At 37.7% G+C, this 14,180-nt stretch overlaps 1 protein-coding gene across 2 annotated transcripts in view; it reads right to left on the bottom strand.

Moving 5' to 3' along the window:
- The window catches only part of Tbck (TBC1 domain containing kinase), a 264,855-nt gene that overhangs the window by 49,795 nt on the left and 200,880 nt on the right, over window positions 1-14,180 (bottom strand). For both annotated transcript variants that reach the window (XM_047566530.1, XM_047566532.1), the window contains one exon: window positions 1,919-2,094. In XM_047566530.1, coding sequence (XP_047422486.1) covers window positions 1,919-2,094 — 176 coding nt within the window. The remainder of the gene's footprint in view (window positions 1-1,918; window positions 2,095-14,180) is intronic.

Below are 14,180 nucleotides of genomic sequence, written 5' to 3'. Positions count from 1 at the left end.
TTAAAACAAAGACTCCACCATCCAGAAACAAAACATATCCCCCTTAGTCCCACCCCCAGTGAACACCACCTTCTCCAGTCACACCTCTCCTACCTCCAGTTGCCACTCAGTTAATCCCACTAGGGATTAATTCGCTGATTAGGTTAAGGATAGAACCCAATCATTTCCCTCCAAACTTTCTTGCACTGTCTCACATGTGAACTTTTGGGGGACACCACAACAGTAGTGTTAGGATTCTAATATAATAATCAAGAAAAACATTGAGAAGATGATATTTCAACAGAGCTAAATGATTTGAAATCTCTGACCACCCCATAACTTCTGTTGGTTTTCTCCTGAGTTCATTCCTTTCTTTGCTGGTCTTCCTGTTAGTCCAAAATGCCAAGCCATATATATATTCATATGTCAGGGTCTTTCACGGGCTTAGAATGTTCCTCCCATATCTTTTATAGTCCATCTCTTCTGAATGGTGGAGTCTTTCTCGGCTTCCTCATGATCATGTGAGTTGCTTCCCACCTCCACACTCTCCTGCCATGATGTTCTGCCTCACCTTGATCCCTGAGCAAGGAAACTGGTCTTCTATGGACCAAAACCTCTGAAACCATAAGCCCTCTAATAAACTTTTCCTCCTCTACAGTTGTGCTGTTGGGTCTTGAAGTCACAGTAGTGGAAAAAGCTGACTGAAAAACTACCTGTCTTCTTTCCAGCTTTATTTTTATTTAATTAGAATTTTTCTACTGCAGGACTATTCAACTGAAATTTCATGCTTTCTTTTTTTTGGGGGGGGACTCTACGCACTCTCTCTGCTAGGAACTTCCAGCATATGTGAAGTTCAAGCAACCATCCAGTGACATCACATCTATACTCTCTCCAAACTCAAGCTTAGGGAAAACAGAAAGTAGCAACTTTTCACAAAAAAGATTGGGATATATCATTTGAAATTGTGGGTTTTCAAATTGTATTCTCAGTTTCCTAACATTTTATAAATTAATTGTTTAAGCAGTTCTGTAAATGTTATAATTTGACCTTCATTTTAAAAATTGAGATTGAAAATATGTATATCGGAACTTGTTATAATGCCAGTTTCAGTATATAAGAAACCATCAACCTGCTAACCCTTATTTCTAGCATTTATATCTAATACATACAGCATTTATATAAAATTATATTTAATAAATGCTATAAATGTGTATTTATGAAAAAAATAATATTTATTTATATTTCATATATTGAGTTTCTAAGAAAATTTTTATTTTAAGAAGGATATGCTCTGCTTAAGAGTGTGATTTCATTTACCTAGATTCTAGAGAAGTCATTTTTCATGAGAATCTGAAAGATGACATAAAGGAGAAAAGTTGAATTGTTACTCTTTCATAAATGTTCATACTTTAATGTCAAATAAAATCACTGGAAGTTATGACATGTTCAATAGTAAAATCTTAGTAAGAAGTACTTGTATTCAGTGAGAATACATGTTCTCTATAAGCCAATGTTTAGGAAATTATAGTAAATACAAGTTCAGTATTGGGATCCTTGCAAACTTTTTCTCTAGGCTCTGAGGAAGACCAGGTCTATCCTTAATCTTTTTTGCCAAAATTTCAATCTATAGAATGAGTGATCCATATGTCTTTAAGAACAACAACATGCATCAGAGAAACACACACACTGTCAGAAAAACAAAACAAGAAAATATCCCAGCATTTGGTGGTGTTTGAAAACTATTTTTAGGTCTCTGGTACATGTCATCTTATAAAACCTCATGCAGTCCATTCTGGCGATGAGTTTGAGAGTCATTTAGTATCTGAACTCAGAGCAATCCTAGAAATGCTCATTATTTTTATCACATACCCTTTAGATGGAAAGGAAGAAATGTGAATAAGGCAGGACCACCCTTTGAATCTGTATAAGTAAAGGATACTCTTCACTATTGCGGATGTCAACCACCAGGAGCTTTGGCTTACTGGACTTTGTTTTCTTTGTGGGTGTTTTGAAGTGGCCTGTCACTGTGAGCTCACACAAGTCAATCAGGTCCTCTGCTGAAATTCGGGGTGATACTTCAGATTTTAGGTCATTTAATGGGATGGATTCTCTTGACTGGAAAAAAACAGGAAGAGAAATAAAACATATTGAGACTATTGCAGAGACAAACTAGAGACAATACAAAATACTTTCAGGCTTTTCACTCAATATAGCACAACAGAAAAAAGAGAACAATCTCATTTTAGCAGTATATTGTGTACCTGTGCTCTTAACTATTGAGGTACTGTGGCAATTTTTTTATTATATCTGTAAGAAAGCAAATGTACACATGAAGCAAAATTTTCCTCAGGAGAATCCTTTGCATCTTTCAGAAAACAACTCGAAGCATAGTAGTTTTCCTCAAGTATAAATACTGTTGTGAATTATATTAATTACAATTTCAGGAATATGAGAAATTGCAATGTAATTCTGTGGGGGTTTCTCAGTCACGTCCCGTGTAGATGAGAAAAGGGTTAACTGCCGGAGGATGATGTGGCTATAAATCAATCAATTACACATAAACTTATCTAATCAATAAACACACAATAGCCAATACTCCTCTTAAATTAGAGGGGGCATGACAGGTCTGGCCATACAGCTCTGGTCTCTAACAACATGGAGTAGCCCAACTCTCTTGTATTTATAGACACACAGGTAAACGGGGCCAAGACCAGGAGGAGCTTCTTCTGTGATGGACAGGATAGGGTGGAGTTATGGGAGCCATTTTCTTAGGGGGACTATCGCAGAAGCAGACAGGGAATGACTCCCACAGCGCCACATACCCACCGGAAGTCTAGGTCAGACTTTCCTATCTGCCAGTTCCAGGAAGTCAGGCCTCTGTGTCATGAGACTTAACCTAGTCAGATTCTGCTAAATAAGGATGGTTCCCCACATCACTCAGTACACATACTAAAGAAACTTGTTCTAAAATGTTTTAAAATTTTCTAATATAATTTATTATATATAAATGGTTGAGTGAAAACCAGATTCTCAGAGAAGAATAAAAACAACCAGATGCTTTCTTAGGAAACCAAACTGACAACAGGTCTTAATTATGAATAAAAGCAGTCTCCAGACTACCAAACTAGCACACTGGTCTATGTGCTTTTTGTGTGGCATAATACTGATTCAGACAAGGGATAGCAACAGTTATTCTCTTTGTTATTTAGTAGGGAAAAGGATTCCCTTACACATACACAGTGAAATTATTGACATAAATTTAGTCACTCTCGATATAACTTTAGAATTTAAAGAATTTCAAAATTCATTTGATTGAAAATAAAGGAATTCAAAGAATAAATCTTTATTTTTAATAAATTATCAAAATTGTGTCTAATTATTATCTCAATTACTAATTGTATCTCTTTTCTCCATTTCATTGTGGGATTATACACTTAGAATTTCCAATTCAGTATTTCCAGGCAAGAGAACATAAATCCTATGAATCATTTATCAGATAGTTACTTTGAAAAAGAATTATTTTTGAGTTTGATGTCAGCTCTCTTCTCTTGGGTTTCTCTGGCTGCCCTAAATTCTTTAGTGGTAAAGCACTTGTTCGCTCACTTTATTAACTTAAATAGAAATGGAAATTGTAAAGCTTCATGGGTTTATGGCTTTTAATAAAAAATAGGCATTAGGAATTTTAATTTTTTAATATTAGGAACTAAAGCTACTTAAACAGTCTGAAATTAAAACTTCTTCAGAAAGATTAAAGAGCTTTAAAATCAGCAAGCCAAACAATCAGTGCTTCCATCTCCTTTTCATTAGACTGCAATCTTTACAGGTATTTTCCCCAGCCCTCACATGAAGTTATAGATTTATGAAGATAAAATAAAGAACTTTTGATTTACCTAGTTTTGCTTTTAGTTATTTAGTGAGGAAAATGGTATTTCAAACTGAGATTTCAACTGTGTGAAAGGAGTGCCCTGGTTAAAGAAGAGGATTTTTTTTTTTTGCAGTGCTGGGGATTGAACCCAGGGCCTTGTGCTTGCAATGCAAGCACTCTACCAACTGAGCTATCTCCCCAGCCCAAGAAGAGGATTTTGAAGTAAGATAGAAAAAAAAATGGGTAGAGAAGATAAATAAAGGAAGACAAAGATGGGACTAAGATTTTTAAGTTAATATTCATCAATTCTGATTTTTCTACATATTTGTAATAAATAGACTGCTTTCTTAGTGCTAGAAATTTCACTCATGCATATGGAAGTATATAGCCTTTTGTAAATGGCATAGGTAGACATTAACTATCATTCTCAAGGAAATTTTAACAAAAGCTACAAAGATTTTTATCCATATATATTGTTTCAGTAACACCTTCTTTTTTCATTTCTCCATCTTAATTGGAAAGAGGTTACTATTTTTTAAAATTTAGAAATACTGTATCTGAAATGGAGTTTGAAATAACTGTCATGCTCCAGAACTTGCATAATACATTGGCTTTCAAACCAAAGAGATTCCCCCCTTAAGTATAAGAAAGATAATGCATATGAATATGAAATATAAAGAAGAGTAGAGGTAGAATGTTTTTAGTGATGTGTTAGTTTTTGTCACTGTGATCTAAATACCTGAGAAGAACAACTTAGAGCAGGAAAAGATTATGGGGGCTCATGGTTTCAGAGTTTCAGTTCATGGATAGTTGCCCTTGGCAATACCTATGCTAACTTGGCAGGAACTAGGGAATGTCTCCTTCCAACCTCGCAGCCTTGGGACCATGGTTACTGGGGCAAAAATCATTGGTATTACTCACTTTGGTCCCTGAAGACCACAGAAAGGTCCTATCTATGTCCTGTCACTCCAGGACTACGGCTCATCAACACAAGCCTTATCCCCCACCAGAGCTTCCCCTGCATGACCTAGGAACAGTCCTGTCCCTGTCCTGCAGTGCCAGGACTATAGATACCAAAGCCAAAAGTCCAGTATGACCTATGTTTAACCTGTAGTATCTAGTGACAGTCTCCCCTACATCCAACACCTCCACAAACATGGATACCAGTGCCACAAACCCAAATGTCACTTGCAAATGGTCTAGGGAAGATCTCTTCCACAGCCCTAGATTTAGGATAATAATTCTTTATGCCAAATGCTGCGGTACCCAGCAAAATTATCCTTCAATGATGAAGAAATAATCTTTCCAGATAAGCAGAAACAGGGAATTCATCACTACCAGACCAGCCCTACAAGAGAAAAAATTTCTAGACTAGAAACAAAAAGAATGATAGCTATCCTCATGAAACATATGAATATACAAAACCCACTAGAAGAAGAGTTACACAAAAAGAAGACAATAATCAAATCTTGGAATGACAGAAAATTATCAAATTGTAAAAATAAATAAGGAGAGGTGGGGGAATAAAAAACAAAGTACACAAAACAAACAGAATATAATTAACCAAGTTACAGGAGGAAGTTCATTTCTATCACTGAACCATGAATGTAAATTCACCAATTGAAAGATATAGATTGGCTTAATGAATTGAAAAAAAAAACACCCAGATATGTGCTGTCTATAAGAAGCTCACTTTATTGGTAAATATACGTATAGACTAGGAGAAGGGTTAGAAGAAGATATATTGTGCAAATGGAAGCCAAAAGTAAGCAGAAGTGGTCATATTCATCAGGTAAAACAGACTTAAAAAAAAAAAAAAAAAAAAAAAAAAAAAACTAAAAAGAAAAAGGTCATTTTCTTGACCAAAGGACTAATTCATCAAGAAAATAAAGAGGAAGCCAAGAGATGAATGGCAGATGGCAGAAGTGAGCTAGGCAGCAAGTCCCCATTTCCTCACAACACAGAAAGAAGACAAGCAGAATGGAGAGGTGGGTGACAAAATAAATGTTCTAAGATCTGTTATTACATAGTCTGAGACCTGGAAAGACTATCAGGGTATCAGAGAAGACAACAAACTTGAAATGCTGTAACCTGAACCCAAACCTGTGGATGAGAAGTGGGGAGGGGCAACAGAGGGAGGAGGAGAGAGAGGCTGGGTGACATTCTCTTGAGCTCACCTACTTAAAAACTATTGGAAATGACAGACAAAACTTAAAGTGTGATGGTAACAGAAGTCTCCTTAAAACGGTGCAAACAGCTTAAAACTAAATAGTGAAAAGAAAGTTGATTTGGGGTCTATAGCCAACTTGTGAACCTCTCAGCTGAACAGTCACCCTCTTTAAATCAGCACAGTGTCTTCCCATGTCCAGACAAATGCAAATTAAACCAGAGGGAAGTTCCTTCAGTGGGACCGCTTAAGAATCTGGCCAAGAACTTCTAAAAGGACCACTACTAGTTGTAAATTGCTCACTCCTTCTTACTGTGAACAAGGGGAATGAGGCAGGCTGGTGGGTATCCATGCAGTGGAAGCCTGCATCTAGTCCTGCTTAGTTTCTATGACTCAGGCAAGGGGGAAAGTTCTAGGCAGTGTCTGCTCATTTGCTCAACTCAGGCAGAGACAACAACGGAGCAGCTTTGGTCCCAAACAAAGGAAAGCAGATTCGTCAGGCCCTGACCAGTGACACTAGGTGGAGGCACTGGAGGAAGACAAGGGACAGGCCCCAGGATCCAGATCATAGGGCCTTACCAGAGGGAAACTGCCTGAATACCTTGTTAGATAGAGACCCAGTTGGAAATTGCCTGAGACCACGCAGCAGAAAGGGGTTGATGCCAGCCTTAACAGGTGCACAGCCTGAACCATGATCACAACTGGCAAATGATAGGGTATTGTCTGGACACCTGAGGGCCCTTGCATCAGTAGTAAGTTGAGAGAATCAATGTATGCTAAAACAACCTGGGGCAGTGGAAACTGAAGTCCAGGTGAACAATTGGAGATCTTTCACTATAGTACCTCAGAGTGGCATCAGCTGTGGGAAATACTTTTGCACCACAGATCACACATGGAGAATCCACAACCGGAGTTCCTGCACTCACAGACAACCATGAGGAACTTTACTACGATGAAGAGGATCTAGTAGAGTGGAATAGGTACATGGTAATCCACAGCAATCACAGGGACATCCAGAGCCTACATTCGGAACTACTGCACACAATAGAAACAGCCAACTCACAACACTACACCCTTCAAGTAGTCAGTTGTAGGTCTCTGAGCTAAGAAACAAGGAGCTGTTGGTAGGAGGATCATAGCAACTAGGAAACTGGCTCCTGTGCTCCTGCAATTCAGGAGATATTCAAAAGACTGATGGACATATGCCCAATGTCCAAACCCCAATGAAATCCGAACCAAGGTTCAACAAGAATTTTCTTCACCTAAACGTGGTATAGTATAAACAACTCTAATGTCAACTTTGATCATATAAATAACTCCTTAACTTGAATGATAATTGTTAACCCAATACCCAACACTGTACCTTCAACACATTTGAATGTATTTTATCTAATGGTATAAAGTATTAATTGAAATCAATCTGCCTATCTTTGTTTTCCTAGCTCTTTTTTATACCTTCTTCTCTTACCCCCACTCATCCTCTTGCACTGTCTGCTATAACTTGAAATAACACCCATTCATCTATTTTTCTTTTTTCTTTTGGAACAAATTACCTCTTTATAGCCACCTCTATCTTCTCCTACCCTATTTTTCCAATCTTTCTTTCCCCTTCCTTTTAGCCCTCACTTAGGGTATAGAAGTTTACAAAATTTAACAACTAATTTTTATTTTTTATTTTTTACCAGTTCCAGAACTTTACTATAGGTATATACCTAAATTTGAGGAACTGCGGAGAATAGCTACAACAAGCTTATAAGGTTGAAAAGAATGAGGCTTGGCTCAGAACTGACTATAGTAAAGAGGGCTCAGTGGTATCTCTTAAAGTGGTGCTGATAATGGAATTAGAAAAACTTCCAAACCTTAAGAATGAAATGGAAATTCAAACACAGGAGTCATACAGGACTACAAACATACAAAATCACAACAGATCCAATGAATTAAAATGTTATTATCTGTATAATTACATTATACAGGGCCCTTAAGAAAAAGAAGCCCACAAAGTAGTCCATCACTTAAAAAAAGTCAGAACACCACCAACATAAGGGTAGACACACAACAATAGGAAAAATCAAGGGAACAAACTCCAAACAACCCAAAATGCTTTAACAATAGAGATCATTGACGCTACAGTGGAGAAATGTCAGAGAAGAAATTTAGGAAATTTAGAAAGTTCATAATTAAACTGTTCATGAGCTAAAAGATGATATAAGGAATGAAGTGAAAGAAAATATAGGAAGTGAAAGATCAATAAAGGGATAGAGATTATGAAAGAGAACCAAGTAGAAATCCTTGAAATAAAGGAATAAAAAAAATTAAAATTTCAATGGAAAGATTCACCAATAGAATAGACTACTTTAAAGACAGATTTTCAAACCTTGAAGAAAAAAGTACATAATCTTGAAAATAGAGTCAACCATAGAGAAAAGATGTTAAGAGACCATGAATAGAATATTCAATAAATCTGGAATAACATTAAAAAGCCAAATTTAAGATTCATCAGAGTAGATGAAGGTTCTGAAATAATAGCAAAAGGAAAGCACCATCTTTGCAATGAAATATCAGGAAAATTTCTAAACCTTAAGAATGAAATGGAAATTCAAACACAGGCACCATACAGGACTACAAATACACAAAATCACAACAGATCCACTCCAAGACAAATTGTTATGAAAATACCCAAAATACAGAATAAGAAGAGAATTTTGAAAGCTTCTAGAAAAACAACTGGTCATATTTTGAGGTAAACCAGTCTGGATCTCAACTGATTTCTTCACCCTGACACTACAAGCTAGGAGGTCTTGGAATAATATACACCAAGCTCCGAAAGAAAATGGATTCCAAACAAGAATACTATACCCAGCAAAATTAAGCACAGGACTAGAAGATGATATAAAAAAACTTCCATAATAAACAAAAGCTAAAAGAATTCATAACTAGAAAGCCTGCACTACAAAACATACTCAATAAAATCTTTCATGAAAAAATAAACATGAAAACCAGCATAGTGAGGAATTACATTAGAAGTATAGTCAGAGGAGAATCAAATCTAATTTAAACCCTAGAAATAAATCAAAATATAAGGAAATAAAAATCATTTCTCAATAACAACACTTAATGTAAATAGTCTTAACTCTTCAATCAAAAGACATAGGTTGTCATATTGGATTAAAAAACAACACCCAACAATATGCTGTCTGCAAAAGACTCAGCTCACAGGCAAAGACATTCACAAACTGAAGGTAAAAGGATGGGATAAAACATACCACTCAAATAAATCTTGTAAACAAGCAGGGGTTACTATTTTCATATCAGATAAAGTAGAATTCAAGTCAAAATGAATGAGACAAGAATGTCATTTAATACTTCTTAAGGAAATTATACTTAAACATGAGATAACAATCAAATATTTATGCTCCCCAAAATGGAGCATCAAACCAACCCTTCTCAAAATCAAGAATCAAATAGATCACAACACAATAATACTGAATGACTTTAACATACCTCTCTCATCAATGGATAGATGATACAAACAAAAACTAAACAAAGAACTAGAGAACTAAATAAAGAACTACAGAACTAAAAAATCCAATTAATAATTTGGGCCTAACAGACATCTATGGAATATTTCATCAATTAGTGACTAAATTCACTTTCTTCTCAACAGCGAATGGAACATTTTCTAAAATAGACCATATTTTAGGTCACAAAGCAAATCTTAACAAATACAAAAAAAGAGAGATAATACCTTTTATTCTATTAGATCATAATGGAATGAAATTAGAAATTATGGTGAGATAAAAAACAGAAACGGAAAACACTTTGAAAGACCAATGGATAGTAGAAGAAATTAGGGGAAAAATAAAAAAATACTTAGAGGTAAATGAGAATAGTGACACAGCATATCAAAATCTCTGGGATAGTACTAAGGCAGTTCTAGCACGAAAGTTCATAGCATTGAGTTCATACATTAAAAAAATAGAAAAATACCAAATAAATAATCTAACACTACATCTTAAGGCCCCAGAAAATGAACAAACCAATACCAAAACCAGTAGAAGACAGGAAATATTGAGACCTGAGCCAAAATTGATGAATTAAAATTAAAAGAACAACGAAACAAGGAGTTCCTTTTTTGGGGAGTAGGGTACCAGGGATTGAACCCAGGGGTGCTTTACCACTGACAATCATCCCCAGCCATTTTTTAAATACTTTTTATATAGAGACAGGGCCTCCCTGAGTTGCTTAGGGCTGGCTTTGAACTCATGATCCTCCTGCCTCAGTCTCCCAAGATTATGGGATTGCAGGCAAGCACCATTGTGCCCAGCTAGGAGTGGCTTTCTCTAGAAAGTATAAACAACATTGATAAACCCTTAGCCAAAGTAACCAAAAGAAAGAGGAAAAAAATTATTACAAAATCCAAAATGACAAAGGATCACCACAGAAACTACTGAAATCTAGAGGGTCATCAGAAGCATTTTTTAAAATTTATAATCCAATAAAATACAAAATCTTGAAGATATGGACAAATTCCTGGAGACATATGACTTACCCATTTGAACTAGGAGGATAGAGAAAACCTAAACAGATAAATTTCAAGTAATGAAATTGAAGTGGTCATTGAAGGCCTTTCAACAAAGAAAAGCCCAGGGCTGGGCAGATTCTCAGCTGAGTTCTACCAGACCTTTAAAGAAGAACTAATCAATCCTCCTCAAATTATTCCAAGAAATAAGAAAGGAGGGAAATATGCCAAACTCCTTCTACAAGTCAGTATTGCCCTGATACCAAAACAAGATGAAGATACATCAAGGAAAGAAGACTTAAGACCAATATCTTTGATGAATACAGATGAAAAAAATTCTTAATACAACACCCATTCATGTTTAAAATACTAGAAAAATTAGGGTTAGAAGGAACATATCTCAACATTATAAAGGCAATATACGACAAACCCAAGACCAACATTACTCTGAATGGAGAAAAATTGAAAGCATTTCCTCTAAAAACAGGAACAAGGCAAGGATACCAATTTTCACCACTCCTGTTCACAGTCCTTGAAACTTTAGCCAGGGCAAGAGAAGACAGAAATTACAAGGACACAAATAGGGCGATCCAAGATGGTGGCCTAGAGGGTGACTGCTCCCCCAGTCGCTCCAGAACCCAGGAGTTAAGAAGGGGAGGCATTGAGAGACTCGGACTGAAATAGAGCCACAGGTGAGTCTGCCCACTGGGTAAAGCTCGGCCCGGGTGGCAGGCCCAGATAGAGGTGGCTTATCAGAGCCGGGCAGGGCAGCTAGAGTCATCTATAGGCAGCCCTGCGCACTCCGGCGGTGGGCCCTGCCCACACAGCCAGCTTCTCCAGGTTCTCGGAATGGAACTGGCCCGCTAGTGAGAGCCTTTCTGACCAGAACAAGCTCCGAGTCCCGGAGCCAGTGCAGCGCAGCATACTCCGGCACACAAGCAGCTTCAGGGACCAGGATAGGGTAGCCAGAGACTTCCCCAAGTAGCCTGGACCCCTGCGGTGGGAGGTGCCTTTCAAGGCTAGCTTCTCGGAGCAGACCGCCCAGTGAGAGGCTTTCTACATAGAACCAGCCACAAGCCCCTGAACCAACGGAGAGCTTCGATCCGCAAGCAGCCTCTGGGATCAGGGCAGGGCAGCCAGAGACCACTTCAGGTGGCTCTGCCCACTCCGGCTGCAGGCTCTCTTCACGGGGCGATCCAAGATGGCAGCCTAGAGGGAGACTGCACCCCCAGTCGTTCCAGAACCCAGGAGTTAAGAAGGGGAGGCACTGAGAGACTCGGACTGAAATAGAGCCACAGGTGAGTCTGCCCACTGGGTGAAGCTCGGCCCGGGTGGCAGGACCAGATAGAGGTGGCTTATCGGAGCCGGGCAGGGCAGCTAGAGTCTTCCCAAGGTAGCCTTCCACACTCCGGCAGTGGGCTCCTCCCACACGGCCAGCTGCACGGTACAGGCCCACAGTGAGAGCCTTTCCGCACAGAGCCAGTTCCAAACCGTGGAACCAGTAGGGGGCTAGGGGCAGTTTTCTTCGGATGCGCTGCTTTATCAGATTCCTCCAAGACATCAGGCTACTGAAGGCTGGGAGGTGATACACTGGAAATCTACCGGGACATTATAAGCCAATAGCGGAAAACTGCAATATCTCAGGGTCCCACTGACAGCTGACCAATATGAGAAAACAAGGGAAGAAAATGTCCCAAACAAACCTAGATACTACATCAATAAAACCCAATGACAGCACAGCAGAAGAAATGTCAGAAAGGGAGTTCAGAATGTACGTAATTAAAACGATCAGGGAAGCTAATGAGGAGATGAAAGAGCGAATGCAGGCATTGAAGGAGGAGATGAAAGAGCAAATGCAGGCAATTAAATGATCGCACCAATCAACAGTTAAAAGACCAAATACGGGAAGCAAGAGATCATTTCAATAAAGAGTTAGAGATACTGAAAAAAAAACAAACTGAAATACTTGAAATGAAGGAAACAATAAACCAAGTTAAAAACTCCATAGAAATCATAACCAATAGGATAGAACACCTGGAAGACAGAACCTCAGACAATGAAGACAAATTATTTAATCTTTAAAGCAAAGTTGGCCAAACAGAAAAGATGGTAAGAAATCATGAACAGAATCTACAAGAATTATGGGATATCATGAAAGGGCCAAATTTAAGAATTATTGGGATTGAGGAAGGCTTAGAGAAACAAACCAAAGGAATGAACAATCTATTCAATGAAATAATAACAGAAAATTTCCCACATCTGAAGAATGAAATGGAAAACCAAGTACAAGAGGCTTATAGAACTCCAAACATACAAAATTACAACAGACCCACACCAAGGCACATTATTATGAAAATACCTAACATACAAAATAAAGACAGAATTTTAAAGGCCACGAGAGAAAAGAATCAAATTACATTCAGAGGGAAACCAATAAGAATATCAGCAGATTTTTCAATCCAGACCCTAAAAGCTAGAAGGGCCTGGAACAACATATACCACGCCCTGAAAGAAAACGGATGCCAACCAAGAATCTTATACCCAGCAAAACTTACCTTCAAATTTGACGATGAAATAAGATCCTTCCATGATAAACCAAAGCTAAAGGAATTTACAAAAAGAAAGCCAGCATTACAGAACATTCTCAGCAAAATATTCCATGAGGAAGAGATGAAAAACAACGATGCAAATCAGCAACAGGAGGTGCTAGCCTAAAGGAATAGCCAAATAAAGGAGAAACCAAATCATGTCAAAAACAAATATGAGTCAATTGACTGGGAATACAAATCATATCACAATAATAACCCTGAATGTCAATGGCCTGAATTCATCAATCAAAAGTCACAGACTGGCAGATTGGATTAAAAAGAAAAACCCAACAATATGCTGCCTGCAAGAGACTCATCTCATAGAAAGAGACACCCATAGACTAAAGGTGAAAGGATGGGGAAAAACATACCATGCACACGGACACAGCAAAAAAGCTGGAGTATCCATCCTCATTTCAGATAATGTGGACTTCAAACCAAAACTAGTCAGAAGGGATAAAGAAGGACATTACATGCTGCTTAAGGGAAGCATAAATCAGCAAGACATAACAATCATAAATATCTATGCCCCAAACATTGGCTCATCCACGTACGTCAAACAAATCCTTCTCAATTCCAGAAATCAAATAGACCACAACACAATAATACTAGGCGATTTTAACACACCTCTCTCACCACTGGATAGATCGTCCAAACAAAAATTGAATAAAGAAACGATAAATCTCAACAACACAATCAACAATTTAGACTTAACGGACATATATAGAATATACCATCCAAAAAAAACGAATACACTTTCTTCTCAGCAGCACATGGATCCTTCTCTAAATAGACCATATTTTATGCCACAAAGCTACTGTTAGCAAATACAAGAAGATAGAGATACTACCTTGTACTCTATCAGATCATAATGGATTGAAATTAGAAATAAATGACAGAATAAAAAACAGAAACTTCTCCAATACCTGGAGATTAAATAATACACTATTATATGATGAATGGATAACAGAAGACATCAGGAGGGAAATAAAAAAATTCTTAAAAGTAAACGAGAACAAAGACACATCATATCAAAATCTCTGGGACACTATGAAAGCAGTA

This window comes from Sciurus carolinensis, chromosome 10, assembly GCF_902686445.1.
Source record: "Sciurus carolinensis chromosome 10, mSciCar1.2, whole genome shotgun sequence".
NCBI lineage: Eukaryota > Metazoa > Chordata > Mammalia > Rodentia > Sciuridae > Sciurus > Sciurus carolinensis.
This window is presented reverse-complemented; position numbering and strand designations above follow the sequence as displayed.